Source organism: Merops nubicus, unplaced genomic scaffold (assembly GCF_000691845.1).
Source record: "Merops nubicus isolate BGI_N331 unplaced genomic scaffold, ASM69184v1 scaffold44171, whole genome shotgun sequence".
Classification (NCBI taxonomy): Eukaryota; Metazoa; Chordata; class Aves; order Coraciiformes; family Meropidae; genus Merops; species Merops nubicus.
The window spans coordinates 252-18,175 of record NW_008591067.1 but is presented as its reverse complement, the minus strand read 5'-3'; the positions used below and the strand labels follow the sequence as shown (position 1 = coordinate 18,175).

At 42.4% G+C, this 17,924-nt stretch overlaps 1 protein-coding gene across 1 annotated transcript; it reads left to right on the top strand.

Moving 5' to 3' along the window:
- The first annotated feature begins 748 nt into the window (after window positions 1–748).
- On the top strand, window positions 749–9,828 carry SAMD7 (sterile alpha motif domain containing 7). The gene is made up of 8 exons (XM_008950131.1): window positions 749–851; window positions 1,904–2,030; window positions 2,172–2,308; window positions 3,403–3,481; window positions 5,899–6,578; window positions 7,978–8,099; window positions 8,771–8,881; window positions 9,556–9,828. Exons 1-8 carry the CDS (start codon window positions 749–751, stop codon window positions 9,826–9,828), a joined length of 1,632 nt encoding a protein of 543 aa, XP_008948379.1.
- Window positions 9,829–17,924: the final 8,096 nt, after the last annotated feature.

The window sequence follows — 17,924 nt, the reverse complement described above, 5'->3', positions numbered from 1 at the left end:
TTGCTGTGCAAAGCTAGATGGAAACAAGTGCACATATGCCCCTGCTACCCTGTGAGCTAGCCTGCTCCCTCTGCCAAGCCCTCAACTGAAAGCAGCTCCTCCCACACAGGACAGCTTTCTAACATCCAGGATGTCCTGAGCAGGACATACCATGGTTATGCATTGCCTGATATCAGGATCGTTTGTAATCTAGATGTTTTAATCACTGCAGAGCATATTTTTACCTTTGTTATTTCATTGGCAGTCTTAAGGGGCTGATGTAATTTGGAACAACTTATTTCTAGTGTTTCTTCCAATCTGTTCCACTTAGTTTACAGCAGACAGGACACCAAACTATTACAATTCCCAAATTAAACCAAAGATACCCGAGTATGAGCACAATGTCATTGTTCTCAGGACTGCAGGTAAAAGACTAGCTTAGTTATGTCCTTCTGAGCAGCTGATATTTCCCAACATCCATCCTGACTTTCCTTGCACAGGAAGACCCAAGGACACTGACTGAACAACTCAGTCTAAACAAGGGCAAAATTTGCATTATCTTGAAAAGTGGAAGTTCCTATATGGCAACTATTACAACCCCCAAGCACTGAAGGGTACAGCTGTGACTGGCCCAAGGACCACCTGCCTATCTGAGAAATAACTTGGACAACCTGCTCTGTTTCTTACATTCCTGAATGTCTTATTCTTTTCTTTGGACTTGCTGATTCAGTTCTTTACAACAGAGAAGTTGTTGCTGTCTCTTTGCAGCATGACTCCTCGAGAGCACATGAGAAAAATGTCTATCCTGGGGGAGCAAGGAACACTGGAAGAAAAGCACTTATACCGACTAGCAAGTGGCATGGCAGCAGGAGGTAAGCAGGAAGAAACGCATCTGCACTTTGTTTATAGGATTGCTAATACCTGTACAAAGTACAAGAAGCAGCCAGCAACAGGTCTAATGTCTTTAAAAGGCATTTCAAATTTCTTTTAGGATTAACTGGAGAAACAGTTCTCTTAAGGTAATTAAAAGTTAACATGGGGGATTCTTGGCACTCAGAATTTGCTCAGGAGATGCATGGCATCTGGAAGAAGAGTCAAGGTCACACAGGAGCTCAGCAACAAAAGCCATAGGGAACATTATACAACTCCCTGAAAGAAGGCTGGAGCCAGGTGAGGGTTGGTCTTTTCTCCCAAGGAACAACCAATAGGACAAGAGGAAATGGCCTCAAGTTGTACCAGGGGAGGTTTAGGTTGGACATTAGGAAAAATTTCTTCCCCAGAAGGGTTGTTTCAGGCTGCCCGGGGCAGTGGTGGAGTCCCCATCCCTGGAAAGGTTTGAAAGACATGCAGACATCATGCTGAGGGACATGGTTTAGCAGTGGACTTGGCAGTGTTAGGTTAATGGTTGGACTTGATGATCTTAAAGGTCTTTTCCAAACAAAATGATTCTATGATACTATTTTCTGGTTCATCACTGCAGGTTCTTCTTTCTAGAGTTGCTGTCTCATGACAAGGCAGGTTCCAGCAAATAAGAATTTTCTAAAAATAATACTATAATAGAAATGAAAACCCTCTCAAGCAGAGAGCTTAACATTCATGGCTATTCTCTTCTGTTCCATACTGTTATATGAACTATTGTTAATTGTAAACTGTCCTTTTGTACACTTGACTGTGCATATCGTATTTATTTTTACTGAAGTTTGTTTAAATAGAGATTTATATAAACTGGTCAAGGTGGCAGTGGAAACATCTTTTTTAGTTTCCACTAGTAAAAATGGTATTTGCTAACTCATACTAAAATGTTGACACTTGAGGAAAAAAAAAAAGGGCCCAATTTTTTTTTTCCCCAGCAAAGCCATACTGCAGAGAGCATAACTTTCTAATGTAGCATGTTGACAACAGAGCTGTGTGTGTTTTGTGCCAGAGCTGCGGCAGCGGCAAGAGATGCTGATGAGGAATCAGCTGATGGCAGTAAACCCCCAGCTAGTGGGCACTGGCCAGCCGAGGATGCAGGCGATCCCCTCCCAGTTTGAGCCTCGACTGGTGGACAGGTATTTTGCACCATTTCCCTATTATAACGCTGCATTTAAAGAATAACTGTGCACGTGCTGCCCCTAAGTATATAAATATCTTTGATTAGTCTTAACTAAATAATGTCCTTTGCATATTTGGTTGTGTTCTGGTCCCCTCAGGGATCTGTTACCTTCAGCTGAGATGATGGCATCTGCTGACCCACGACAGATCCACATCACGTCCCACCTCGGACCCACAGTCCCACAGCACGCAAACATGCCCAACATATTGTCCAACCGTGTGTACCCCGGCCCAGGTAACCAAGCATGGTCTGCACCCTGAAAAGCAGCAGCACGGACACGAGAGGGCAAACTGCCCTTGCGCATTTTTCGTGGCTTTATGGGTAGTGTCACTAACAGTTCCTTTTCTTTGGGAAAACCATCTCCCCAAGAGCAGGCAGTCTGCCTACAAGAGCTTCCAAACGGTGCCAGTTCAACACGGCTAAACATGCCCCTTGTAGTTTCTCTTAAACACACCATTTTCAAAATCATTTGCATGTTTTTGTTGTCGCCTTTTTTGTATTTTCCAAGCATTTTCACACCCAGGCAGAAGGTTGTGGGTAAACAAATTAATCCAATCAACCACACTTTTGGCTACATTTAGCTCTTGCTCATGCCTGAGTATTGGCTGCTTTCAAAGATGACTTTACTGGTCATGTTCTTTAATCATAACATCACACATCACTTTAGTCATGTGGGGCAACTACAAGTCCTTTTAATAAAGGCTGAAAATCACAGGGCACAGCTCTAAGGGGAAGGCTGAGCACCACAGCATGGCAACACGACTGTGGCATGTGTCATGCTGCGCACAAATTTACACATCACTGTATACAAACAGGTCATACCTTCAGGATCCTTCTTTGAGAAGAGTGAATAAATTCTTATTGCCACAAGAATTTCTGGTTTCCAGGGTTTTTGCCCCCTCAAAGTGCATGTCACATAAGTTTCCCTCAAGAGGAAATGTTATTTCAAAGGACATGGCATCTAGACTCAAAATAGCCTTAAAAGAACAGGGTTGCTTTGCTTAACTGTTGGTTATTATTTTCTGAGCAGTTATATGTACTTCAAAGACATAAGCCACCAAATAACCCTCCCACTGTATCTCTCCTTTATGGATTACAGCAGAGATACCCAAATACTGATCTGATCCTGCAAACACATCATTTTGGGCTTCATGTTTCTATTACATATTCCCACCAAAGCAATGAACACAAGTAGGATCTACCTTGAAGTCATATCAGCTGTCTGGTGAAACACATTACTCAAGTCTTAGAATGCTTTTTAAAACATCTCTGCATTGGTGGAAACAAGTGAATTCTAAAGATTTTTTTTCCCTCTCACTCCCTTTAAGGGTATAGCTTTCTACAACCAGAATCCATGGAAGCTGTGGCCAGAAGACAGGAACTGGTTCAAAAACAAAATATTGCCAGGTAATCAACAGTAAAATTCTCTCTGAGGTACATGCCAGGATTAGAGCAGCAAAGGCAGCTGAAGTTATTAAATCACAGACTTTTTATGAGTTTTTGTTTCCAGTGATCCAGATTCAATTCACCTAGAGAAGCAGAGGGCCCTTGGTTATCTCTTAAGGTCTGAAGATACTGAACTTTTTGGTTGCTTCTATTCTGCTTTTAGCCTTAAAATGATTTAAGAAAAAGAACCAAACCCTTCAGCTTGATAAAAGAAACAAACTACAAACTTCATCCTCAGGCTACGAACTGTGGATGCAAACACCACAAAAAGTTACAAAAAGTCAGAAAAAAATTCAGACTTCACAGCTGTGTACATACATAACATTGTCAGCCTCTAAAGCTGGGCTCTTGGGATCATTACCTACATATTCCATTTCCTAGTTTAACTAAACAGTCTGAACGTGAGGGCAGCTATGGAGAGTCCAGTAACGGGTACCAGTTTCAGCGTAACCAGTCCAGTAGTCACAAGTGCCCTCCCTCACAGCCACACCACTTCTATATAGAGGAACTCTAACCTCAACCACTCCTGCACTGGGCTTTGGCACAGTACTGAGTAGCAGCACCCCTCACACAGCAAAGCTAAGAGCAAAGAACAGAAAAATTCTGAGTAAGCATCTCAAAAGAATTATGACAGAGGCATTTTGAGCTCTTCAGTCAGTAAAGCTTGATTGGTGAACTCCTTCTAGCACAAGATTTGCATCACCAATGCATTTTATCTAGCAAATGAAACTGCCAAAACCCTGAGAAAACCAAGTAAAGCAGCTAGCAGCAAGCATAGCCACCACACATCCCCTCAGCCACATCAGAGCTAGTCCTACCTGCTCAGGCTCTTCCCTCGACCCGCCAAACACAGGAGAACCCAAACACCCACTTGCCCAGGTTAAATCCACTAGATAACCTTCTACCCCAGGCTTTTGCCATTCTGGCAGTAGAAATCAGGTGTTGGCAAACAAAATCCTGCAGCTGTGATGCTGAGCACCTGGGCCCAGACCCTTGCTTTCCAAGGGACTCTACTTTATACCAAAGCTCAGTGATTCCCTGGCTGCTGATTCTCAGGGAAGCAGACAAACTTATCTGGAAGAGTAGTCAGGAATGTAACACTCTGATGTTTATTTTCAACCCAGGAGCTGTGTGTGAGCAATGACAGTTGGGCAAGATCTACAAAGACAGTTACACAGATAAAACACTTCCACTAGATCTGTGAAAGCAGAAAATTAATTACTTGGAGGTTGTTGCAAAGATGAAAAGTGAGCAGAGCAAGAGCTCTGCATGTTATGGAGTGATGAACTAATTCACCCCCCACAACAATACCTTTTGCCCAAATTATTTTCCTGATAATTTTACATTAATGAGAAGGCTCCTAAAAAGTTGCTCTTAGACCTGTATCCTCACAGCAGTGTTAAGAAAGCTATCTTGGCATACATTAAAGATCTGCCTGCCTTCATGAGCCCTTTTCCAAAGAAGAATGTGGAAGTCCCACTGAAAGTTCCTCAAAGCAAAGAAGGCAGGCTGAACCACTTCTGGTTGGCATCTGTAAGACTGGTTCATTTCTCCCATCTCTCAGCTCCAGCTGAAGCTGTGGAGATCTAGGAACTCTAGCTTTCTGTTTGATCACTAGCTTGGCTCCAGAGAAAGCTGGTGCCAGCAAATGTTGGTACAATGGAGACATACTACTCCCTGTAGTTACCATACCTCCCTGGTAAGCCCTCCTACCTGCTATGGCAGGGACAGGGAGCTGGCACAGCCCCTGGAGCAGTGGCTTTATCCAACAGGAGGGAGATTGGTCGCATACTTACCACCAAGATCTCACCCTTTGACACTCTCAAAGCCATGGCCAGGTGCCAGGCACTATGGAGAGTTACTCAAGAGACTTACTCACATTAGCTTACTCTGGTTGTACACAGTTTCCATAGGTAATACAAGTTAGTCCTTGATCACTTAAAATACCACTGCCATTTTTCATTTTTCAGTATAATTTTCTGATTGGTATTGTAAATCTACTTATTTTCTTTATCTTTGACCCTTCTGGACCTAGAGACAATTTTCGAAACCCCAAGTGAGTATAATCACTGCAATAATGCCTGCATTGCCAATATACAAATAACACTTTTTTATCTGAAACATCATCCAGAGGCATCACAAGGAAGATGCATTTTCTCTTCAAGTTTACTGTATGTACCTGGCAGCACATTAAATACAGCTAGATTTGCCATTCCATCTGCAGTTTGTGACCTCTCACACATAGCAGTACAGGTGAGAGAGAAGAAAAGCAGTACTCTTGCCTAGTCGATTACCTAAGTTTTAATTCACTACTGAAAGAAAAGAGGTGGTGAAAGAACTGAGTGGCCCTAACTGCTTGTGCTCTGTGTATCTCTTAGAATGGAAATGGAGATGAGTGCTATTTTTCAGCAAAAAGAAATGGAGAAAGCTCATCGGAAAGGGCTGCTGGGCCTGGAAGCACCTTTCCTTTACCATGGGATGCCAGCCAGTCCCCTCGCTTTCCGTGGCAGGCACAGGCTGCCTGAAGGCCATCTTCCCAGCGACTTGTATGTCCATCGAACCACCCTGGACGAAATTCATGGCAACACTGTGCTCATGGCGAGCAGCCCCTACCCTCCAGTCAGCACTTTGCAAAGGGAGAGGGGACGCCGACCAGGGAGAAGAGCTGGAAATCACAAAGCTGCTGACTGCAGTGCCAATGGCACCAAGAACCAAGCTGAGGACAAAACTACAGACCCTGCTGCAGCTGCAGCGGATGATGAGAAAGAAGACAAGAAAGAAGCAGAGGTAGAGGGACCAAATAAACTTGAACAAAGCAAAAACCAGACTGAGCCATCTGCAGTTGCCAAAAACCGTAAAGAGTTTGAACAAGGCTTGAGAAAAAACTGTGCTACTCACGAAATATCTGCTGAAGCCAACAGCTGCAGCAACCGAAATGAGAAGGAATCAAACGGCTCCTGTGCTGCGTTTGACGACAAGTACATGTACCCTTCTGCAATCCCATTCTCAGCGCTACCATATGGATTTCCAGTACCCAGCAACTCACTGCTGCCTTCAGGTTTGTCAAATCTCCGGATTACAGTTAGAGTGGAATGTTGATATTATTTATTTTATTGATTTGGTCTCTCATTTCTTCCCTCTGTTTTAAGCAAATGATAGAGCCGCGGCAATTAAATGTAGAATTCACATGCTGCAAACAGTGCTAACGTGGTAAACCCAAATCAGCAAAGGTAACGAGTGGTTTTCCCACCTGCAAACTGTGCTGCTTGCTGGCATAGCAGAGGTTTCAGCATCTTTGGGGGCAGGGCTTTACTTTGCAGGCCAATGCAACTGCCCAGCAGAAAGTCACAAAGCAGCCTCCAAAATGCTTCCATGCCCTGTGCCATGCACAGTACCACTGCAGGATCATCCTGTGTTTGGGTCAGTCCCCAGGGACAACACTTATCATCCTTCAGCTGTCAAGTTGTCAGCACATTGAGGTTATTCACAATTCTGTACAACACATTATATTCTCTCTTCTCCTGCTGTTGGTCAGGGAGAAATGTAGCAGCACACAAAATACAGATCATAATCCTTGTGTTTGTGAAATGGGAGAAGGAATCCCTTCAAGCACTGCACCCATTTAGGAACAAACTTAACCCTGAGACTTGACCTCCCCAAGAACAGAGCTAAGACACAGGCCTCTCTAGCCTCATTGTTTCTAAAGCTTTGCAGCTCTTTCTAAACGCACCAGTGCATGAACTCTGCAAAATGTCCCACTACCTGAAATAGGAACAGGCTGAGGGAATTTGTCCAGAATCACCTACCAAAGGCATACTCTATCACTGAAAAATATATAATCCTAGAATCATTTAGGCTGGGAAAAACCTTTAAGATCATCTAGTCCAACTGTAAACTTAATGCTGCCAAGTCCACCACAAAACCATTCCCCTAAAATGCACATTAACAGTGTTCAGTGCCTGTCTGCAAAAGGAATTTCAATTCAATAAGCGAAATTGCTGAATGAAATTGTGAGCTAGCCTCTCTCTTCTGCCATTAACTTCTCTCTGTGTCCTTTTAACCCACAGTAGGCATGATGGGTTAGCAAACGGTTAGCTCTGCTCTACTGAAATATTACTCAAGTTAAAATTACAGTAAAGCCTAAAGCATCAAAAGTATTGGATAATGTGCTTGTTAGAGAAAATACTGCAGTATGATTTGTATGTGTAGTGCCTGGCACATACAGCACCAGGAGTAAACAGATGAAGCCACCAAAAGAAAACCTTCCAGAAGCTACCATTGACTATCTGGTGACTTTGGTGTCCAGGATTCCTGTAGCTGCCTGGGACTATACACTGCTGTTAATATATTAGGTTCTGGAGAAGTGTAAAAATTCTCATGTTAACAATTGTTTCCTATTGATTTGCCAGCAAATCAGCTACAGCTACAGCTCTAACATTTGTGTTTCCTCCTCAAAGGAGCACATGGCCTGATCCTGAATGGAGAAGACATTTCTTCCATAGAAGACATTCGCAAGTGGACGGTTGATGACGTGTACAACTTCATCATTAGCCTCCCAGGCTGTTCCGACTATGCCCAGGTGATTAGGAACACCCACCACATTTTCTGCTTTTTAGGACCACCTAGATTTAAAGGTCATCAAATAAATGTAAATGCCAGAGGTTAACTGGTTGTCACGAAGCTAGGAAGGTAACAGTAGTTTCATTGTGCTTCAACATATGAAGCCATCTCACAATAGCATCAGAAAAGAATCTTAATTTTTTCACTCCACATGACCTGCACCATTTTTATGCAGATTAAAGCAATTTGGCCTTTTTGGATATTGGTATAACCCACTTACAACCCCTGAGCCCTTACAGGCATGCTTCCATTTGAAAAATGAAATTTCATTTGGAATGCAAGCAAAGAGCTTGAAATCTTGCATATTCCTGGTAAGGCCTTAATAAGATCAACACTCTTCTTTCATTGGTAGCAGACTGCTCACTGCCGAAAAAAAACACCAAACCTAAGCAAAGTTGAAATGTGACAAAGCTCCCACTTGCCAGGAACACCTAGACAAGTATAGGCAAACGCACCAATAGCCACAGAACTGAGCAAGGGACCTCCTGCTGCAGTTAGGAGATAAATACAAAGGTAAACCAGTAAAATCAGTATTGCCTCCTTTTATTGTCCATGCCTCAGGATTAAGCACAAAAAACAGCCAGTGAAGTCTGTTTTAGCACTCCATGATATGTTTTGTCATTTCATAAGGTATTTAAAGACCACGCTATTGATGGAGAAACCCTCCCCCTGCTAACAGAGGAACATCTCCTGGACACAATGGGATTAAAATTGGGACCAGCATTAAAAATCCGCTCTCAGGTATGATCATTAAACATACACCAAGATGGCAAGGCACAGAGACAGAGTCAGCAGCTGACAGGATGAAATGTTTCCAAAGTAAACCACGTTTTTTCTCTAGGCTGAGGCTGGACATGGAAAAGACGTTTGACAAATTAACTTGGTGTCCATCCTCGTTTCCCTTCCCAGCTGCTAAGAACTGCTCTGATATATACTTGCTTTTGCTCCAACCTAGCTTTTAAAATATACTAAGTAGAGGTTTTCATGGCCTTTCTGGGAGTATAATCATGCATGTTTCACAGACAGACTTGCCCCTCTATGTTTAAAGCTTTCTGCTCTTAATTTCATCTGATATCAATTCTGTGTGTTTCTTTTATTGCCTGGTTCTTTTTCTCTTCTTTAACACCGTGCTCTTTCTCACTCTTCTCTCATTAAAACCCTCTTCCCTGCTCCTGGCTGGCAGATCCATGCTGAGGATTGCCAAGCTCCTTCCACAAGAACCTAGGCCTAGAAAAATATGAGAGGGGAAATGGAGGAGATGTGATTCACTTCTGCTAACCACAGATAACCCTTGGAGATGGTTGGGATCTCCTGGGTGTCCCTGGTGTTGCTACAGGACAATCAGCCTTGATGTTTAATAGCTTTAACACCACCTCAAGATAGAAATTGCTGCAATTGTGCTTTTGTCTTTGAAGGTGTCCCGACGTCTGGGCAATGTGTTCTATATGATGAATCTTCCTCTGTCTGTGCCCCTGCCACCTGCTCCAGGGAAAGCCTCGGATCAGCCCTCTGACATAGCCTCCCCTCTTCACTGCAACAGCAGCGGCGATGGGCTGGACAGTCCCTGTTCACAGGACCCAGAAACTTCCAAAGCAGTGGAACAGATGGTTTCAGAGAGCAGGGAAAATCCCTGTGACACAGCTGGACCTCAGCCTGACTTCCAGATGATCACTTACCAGAAAAGCTGAGCTAAGTCGAGGACGTGTTTCCAATACTACAGGAACATCTTGTTACCAAGTGCTTGAAGATCGCTACAGCCCAAAACCCCCGTGTGACTGGGGCTCAATGAAACAATCTGCAAATGCAGCATGAGGAAGTGTGGCACCCAAAAGGCATTAAAAATGTGCAACTGCATGCTAGTGCAATTACTTCCAAGTGCAATTAATTGAAAAGAATACCAGTAGGGCTAACAGGTAAATTTAATTTCTCATTAAAGTCCAGGATCATCCATGAAATCCGTCAGAGACTCAGAGTGCACTGTCTGTCTTACAGTGTGCTCGTGCTGAGAAATGCCAAGGAAGAGTTACAGCTTCCACACGTAGCTGACTTCGGCCTCTGCTGAACAAAATTTATACAGAAAATGTATATGGACTTCATTGGGAGACCATGAACTGACCTGCAGAATACAGAAATATACCCTAGACCCAGCAATTTGAGTTAGTTCCATTGCTAGTCTGGACTAAGCCTTTCCAAGTGCCTGGGAAGGGAACAGAGGGTACAGATGAAGCACACGGATTGAACCCTGGACATGAAAACACCGTGTGTAATGAGGAAGCACCAGCAGCCCCACCATGAATACCAGTCACTGGGCCAGTAGCACTCCTGCCAGCAGCAGGCTCACAGCCACCCTGTTCCTGCCAGCCTCTGCTTCAGCACCTTCCACTCAGCTCCCCTGGGCAAGCCATGGAGAGCCCTACACCTAGCAGCATGCTCCCTGTTCTTCAGTGGGAAGAGACCACCAATCATAGCCTGAAATCTCCATTTTCTCTGCAAAACTATGTTTTCCCTCACTTCCGCTACTGAGAATTGACGACCTCACAGCAAACAAGAACTACAACAGAAAGTTTTTAGCTCAGGATAATTCCCCAGCATTTTACTGTAATTCCTGTGTGAATTATCTTTGTCCCTTCTCTAGGAGTTTGGTCACACGCTGGTCTTCCACTTTGGCTTTGGAAGTCAGTCTACGACAGTGCCCTTTCCCACTCCTCTCCTTGCAAGAACACTCCTTTACTCCAAAGGATGCACAAACATTTTTGGTAGAATTAATTTCTGTAAAATAGAGGGTTGGTTGATAGATTGTGGATCTGCTGTACATTGCTACTTTAGATTCTCTCCTCTTAGTTTAGTTTCGTTTATGTGGCCTCAAGTGCTCCAAAACCATGAGGTACACTGCTGTTTAGATAGTGTCTAAACATATGAGAAAAGGGAGTATTCTCCTATTTTACGCTGTGGGCACCTGTTCTTTTACTTTAGCCTGAGATAAGTTATTTTATATCTTTGGTGTAGTTGTGCACTAGATAACATGTGATTAGATGTTTGCAACAGCAACTTAAGATGTTTATCTCACCACACTGTGCAAACTGTGCAGCCTTGAGAAGGGCAAATATCTGTAGCAAAGGCTTTCTGTAAAAGGAGTACAGCCTGATCCTGCTTTCACTGAAAACTGCCACCAACACCAGATACAGTGGTTTTGGGCTCTGTGCATGTATCTCTAATACTGTAGCTGGGCTATATAATTTTAGGGTAAATCAATAAAATCCAGTAAGGCCCATCACAAAATCGTGGTATGCTGTGCACTCTGAAATTGCAGACAGACCCTGAAGCAATCCCTTCCTAAGTGAAGTGCTACCCTTTACCTCTGTGATCTGGTGAAATCTGCGTCCTTCACAAGAGTTTATGTCTTATCCATCATCTGTGGGATCTGGCATATAATGAACTATTTACTGAATGCTCAATAGTGTTCAAAATAAAGTAAAATTATAATCTGAATCTGGAAAGTTTAAATATAACTCCGTAAGACTGGCTAGAAGTACAACAGCAATATTAATCTTGGACCAGTAACTAGTTTGCTGTTCACTTCATCTCAATTAATTTCAAAAAGCATTAACCTCTGTTCTCTTCATTAATTTTCCTACATTTTTTCATGGCTTTGAAACTTAGTGAGGCAGCTTGGAGAGTTTTATGTTGAATTTGGTAATGTAAATGTTTACTTTTTCAGACTGCAGATGAAAAACAATCGTAAACATATTCTGTTTGAAATGCTTTTACCTGTTACTTTAACATGTAACATCTAAGATTAGGTATACCAGAAAAAATGTGTTAACTTTAAAATAGATGTAGCTATTGTGATTTTTTTTTTTTTAATGTAGACTGTTCATATACCATGAGGGGGAAAAAGAAAATATTTTTATATCGTAAAAGTGCTTGTTAAAATAAAATAAATTAAAAAGCAAAACAAAACAAAAAAACAGGGACAACAATTCTGTTTAGTATCTGAAAGAATTTCTGATTTCTTTTTTTTCTACAATTGATGAGCATGTTGATAATGTCATTTATCTAATTAAACACAGTTAATGAATTGGTTTTCAAATGACATCCTACCTCCTCGCTGTATGAAATACTCGACTTAATCCACGTGAGATCGCCTCCACCCTAGAAGAGGAATCTCTAACACGTTTCCAGATCACTGAGGCCACGAGATGTCGCTGCAAAGCTACAGGAGATTCCCACTACCCCTCCAAAGACAAGTGTAGCACACTTGAAGTACAGGTAGCCTGTTAAGAGCAAGGATATGAAGAAATTCAACTTCTTTTTCAAAAGGTACGGCAGAGGAGCTCTACTTGAAATCCCATATGCCAGGCAAGAAAGACTGAAATCTTTCTGAAGAAAAACTGGTTCTGAAGAGCGTGACTGTTTTTCTAGATGGCTCAGACATGAACAATGTCAAAAGCAGAGAAAGATGCAAATTTTGCAGTCTGGTACTACTCCTGCAATGAAAATCCCCACACAATCCTTTACACATACTGGGATCTTCCCAAAACAACAAAAAGAACGACTTCATAGCTTCCTGGACTGGGGGCAGATGTGCCAGAAAAGCCAAAATGCAAGAAAGCCTGGACTGCATACAGCCACAGAGTGAAACAGAAAGGAATGGGATTGACCTAAACGGACATCATCAGTTCAATTTCTAATGAAGGAAATACAACCAGTAATTAATGTTTCCTTTCCTACAAACATTTCAGAGAGAATGAGAAAAAAAAAAGGTTAAAATATTTGCTCAATTTCCCAGGTGAAAAATATCTAAAAAATGCTATGAATATACAACAGTTAGGCAGAAAACCAATCTGGTCCAAGTCAGGCAGTCATTCTAGTCCACACTCAAGGACAAGAACAGGCAGCTAGGTCCACAAGGTGATGGTATTTCAAACCAACTCAGCTTAGTATTCTAAGACCTTACACATCTCTGATTCCTCCACAACGTAATTTTCAGAATGTTAATTTATCCTTTGAGTGTGAAACAGTAAAAATAATGTTCTCCAGTTTTTAAAATCACCTGTATTTTTTTTAAACTAAGTAGAAACCTCACATTTTAGACTTCCAAATGCCCTAATATAATGTTGATTGGTTGTGTAGTGTTTTGAGTCACCTTCAACATCAGAAATTTTGCAGAAAAGCACCCAAAACCAGTTCTTGTTTTGGTACCTCGCTCCGATAATGGTGTAATAAATTGCATACCTAAGCCCGTTATTACTCACTGGAAAATAACAAGTCAGCTTTATGAGGCTGGGTGTTCATCAGGGTTGTGCTCCCTGTGATGCTGGGTTTTGATTAGACCCTTCATGCTCTAATAAACAGCTATAACTATATTGCTGTGCTGATTTCAGTATACTAAGAACACAGGTTATAGTAAGAGGAAAACCCACCTCTCCTGTTTCATTTGTTTAGTTTGGGGTTTTTTTTTGAGGGGGGTTGGGCGTGTTCCTTTTTGCCTTTGCAGTTGCAAAGCTCTCTTCTTTCTTTGGGAAGACTTTACTTCTACTACCACCTATACTGAGGCCACAGTAATTATTCTGCTGACCCAGTGTATACACAGCCCTTTCCTTTGTCCCATTCCCAAGTTTACCTAAGTCTGTATTCTTCTAGCCTGACATTAGTTCTGCTGGTTCTACCCACACATTCTTCTTGAACCAACAATTTCCTTGTTGGTGAGGATGCAAAGTCCTTTACCCAGCCCATATGGTGAAGACATGAAATAGATGTGAAGACATGACATAGATGTTTTGCTTTATCAATATTTAAAAGCACACATATGTGGCATCCATGTGTGTGAATTACTGAAATAAAAATCAATCAACCAAAACAACAAATAGGGAAAGCATTGCTGACCAAGGGAAAGAAACAAAGCACCAAGCCAAGCTGGTTTTCATCTCTGCTGATTACCTTTCAGTGACAGGGTTCCAAGAGCTCTGCTGGAAAGGAGTGTGTGGCCTGTGGGGCTCTGGCAGCCCGCACACAGCGTGCAGCGCAAGACGGCCTGTAAAGCAATCACTGGCTGCTGGCTGGATCTGTTAATCGGAGAGAGGCAAACTCAAGAATCACATTTTTATATAACAAATATTTTTAACTCAAGCATTTGTAGTTATAACAACAAATTTATGATTTTATAAACAACAACTAATTTTTCCTTATGCTATATCCTTCAATATGACCATTCTTCTCCACTCCTGCTGCTGCCAAAAAATACAGAGATACAAGCAAGCCTTTTTTTAAATTCAATTTTTTTCCCAAAACCTCATCTGATTCTTCCAAAAAATATATTGGTGTATTTTCCATTTAACATATTTACATGCCCAGGTGCATCCTCACAGACTCCAGCATGGTCTGCTGGACAAGCAGATTGACGGTGGTCTTCAGGAAAAGCTATGTGCCACTCCACATCAGGAGAGACAAATCCTTATTAGCATTCATCAGTTATTGCTAAGATGGAAATATATTCTTGCAATGAACAAAGCTGGTATTTGAAATAGATGCAGTCAGAACGACCAGAATCTGGAGAAATTAGTTCTTAGTTCAACTATGCTTTTTGTAAGGTATATGTATCAAATAATTCTGAGTTGTATAGAAATGAAAAGGTATTTGCAAGAGTGGAAGTATTTAAGAAGCTTCCTAGTGAAAGATAATTCTGCATATTTGTCTAATGAATCTTTGTTGTTCCACTAAATTAAAAGCTAAGTGGCTAACTAAATATTTATAAGCTTCTGAGGTGGAAGTGACTCAGGATCCATCTACACTGGAGCATGCTTCTGACTTATGACTCATGCATTTGTGGGTGGATTTTAGCTGAACCTGCTTTGAAAATACTTTTGAAAATGATGCTGTAAAGTACAAGGCCCATATTCCTTATATTTTGAACCCCTATTCAAAGCTGAAGCTGTGTGGATGGAAAGGGAGGTCACTGCAGAACCTGCAGCATGCGACCATCCGTAGATAGTGTAGGAAATAGCTCCTAACACACTGCTGGGGAATTGTCTGTCCTCCTTGGATTCCTCTACGGGAGTCCCTTCTCTTCCTCTTCCCCTTCCCCTTCCGCTTCCCCTTTCCCTTCCCCTTCCCCTTCCCTTCCCTTCCCTTCCCTTCCCTTCCCTTCCCTTCCCTTCCCTTCCCTTCCCTTCCCTTCCCTTCCCGCCTTGGTGGTAGGACCACATCATCTTATGGATCCAGGATGACAGGCACTGAGACAAATACAATGTGATTACCAATAGCACAAATGCCAAAAAATTGCCAGGAATAAGTGAATATAAGGCTATAAGAAAATACGTATCAGAAAGAGTAGAACACCACCTAAGCTGATGTCCTGGCTTAGAGGCCAGGAGGGGATCCTTACAGCAGAGTATAAGAACAAAGCAAACATTTCAGTGTAATTTGTTTGTCCCCAGGGACCTATCTCACAGACGACAGAGGGGAATTTTATATTTAATAGATCACGACACATTTTTGTTTCATAAATGTATCCAGCTATTTTCTGAACTACGCTTCTAGCATCCGGGTATTAGGAAAGATTTGTTCCCTGAAAGAGCTGTCAAGGACTGAAAGAGGCTGCCCAGGGCAGTGATGGAGTCCCCAGCCCTGGAAGGGTTTTAAAGTCGTGTGGATGTGGTGCTGAGGGACATGGTTCTGCAGTGGACTTGGTGGAGTCAGGTGAATGGTTGGACTCAATGATCTTAAAGAACTTTTCCAACCAAAATTATTTTATAATTCCACGATTCCATGCTTCTATGACCCATGCAGTCGTATTAGACCACACAGCTGGGGTAAAGTGAAGGAGGGAAAAGCAGCTAATGAACTGTGACTGGTTTGGCTTCGGTTGAAAAAGGAAACCACGCCACTTGCATGCAATATCCTTCACAACAGTCATTTAAGCAGTCATCATTCTGAAACCCTACTCTAACCAAAATGGCAGCTGGCACTTAAGTGACTTTACTGCATGGTTCTGAAATGCTTCTTTTTTCAGCCTGCTCTACTACTGACATAGACACTAACCTTAAACGCAAGACGTCTGAACCTTCCCTTCCACTCCCTGGCTTTCTGGAGATTCAGCCACTTGCTTCTCTCCTGTTCTCCTGCTGTACTGATGACTGTGAGCAAACTTGTCCCATGTAAGATTCAATCTTGACAGGCTCTGTGCTCCAATAGTGGTAGGAATTTCACCTCACACTGGAGGACACATTCTACTTTCCACCCCTCAGTCACATTTTTCTTATAGCTCTGCTTGAAGTGACCACTTTGCTCCTTGTGCTGCACACCAACCTGCTACTGCACGCCTGCTGTCCTGGGAAAAGCTTCTGCAAGTCAGAAGCTAGTCAGGAGTCAAACTGCAGATAAATTGAAAGTTCTGTGGAAAAAGAAAATAGAGATTAACCAGAAATGCAATGTGCTTTTCTGGCAGCAAACAGCTTGATGTACTGCAGATAACATACCACGCCAAAAATAAATGCGAAATTAAGAAACTGACCATTAAAGGTGGGTTTATGCATCAGCAGTAGATTCCAAGACAAAGGAAGCGAATGGGAAGTAAGACCTTAAAAGAACCTGAGAGTAGAGGGATGAGGGATGATGATCTGGAATGAGCCCCATCATAAGGTGACTACAGTCTTCAGGAGGAAGGCAGTGAGCAGACAGGAGTGGTTCCCAACAGCCTCTGCCATGGAGCAGGGAGGAGTTTCACAGCTGAATTTCGGCTTGTGCCCATGCAGGGATAGTAGAGGGGATCTGAGCTGTGCTGTCCTAAAACCCTCACCCCAGGCATTGCGTATTACTACAAAGTCATAAGTTACACGGCTAAAACTTCTTGCACAAGAAAGCTTCCATTTCAGATGTGCTTTTATGTAACTGTACGTTAAGCACAAGCAATAACTGTTCAAATCATTTCCAATTTAAAAATGTATTTTTTGAACAAACGCAGTTTGCCTGCTTTTTACAAGGCATTGTTTTATTGTAACCATAAAAACTGATTCCCTATACCTATAATTTAATCTTTCAAATTACACTTCTATAGTTCATTCACTGCGCAGTCAGTCAGCTTAATTTGTAACTTGTACAGATTTTCTGCCCAGCAACAGCAAGAGGAAAACATTGAAAAGAAAAAGACATTGTACCAGAAAAAAAGCACAAAAACTGGCACAGTGACTTAGGGGCAAACATGCTGCTGGAAACAATTTTAGGTTTTTCATTACCTGGTTTTCAGTCTGAATAGTCCCAAAATGGTCGGAACAAGAAGGGGCAACAAGATTTGAAAAGATTTTCGAAAGGACAAGATGATACAGCACTGCAGATATGTTTACATCCCAAAGTGCTAGGGTGTGGTGTGGAAACACAGAGCCAGAATAAACCACTATACACTTTGCTAACTGGAGTGACCTCGTAACAAAAGCATGCAGAATAACTGCTGCCAAAAGGCCATTTTATTGTGTATAGGTTGCTTTCTGAATCGCATTCTTTTAAGTATACAAGACCCTCTGAGCAATCAGTCTGTTTCAGTAGGTAACACCTGACAAAGGCCTGCTGCCTCCAGCACCTTTAAGGCCTGATGTCCTATTTAGGAGTATCAAAACTAAACGTGTAGACTTCTAGCATCGAGGAGCTGGAGCACCTTCATGACAGCAGTATGGGGCAGCTCTTCAGGTTCCAAGTGACACCTCCGAGCATGGCTCGGGTCGAACAACAGCTGGGATCTGTCCGTGGGGGAGGCCCCGACACGCAGCCCCGGCTGCTTGGGAGAGAAGCC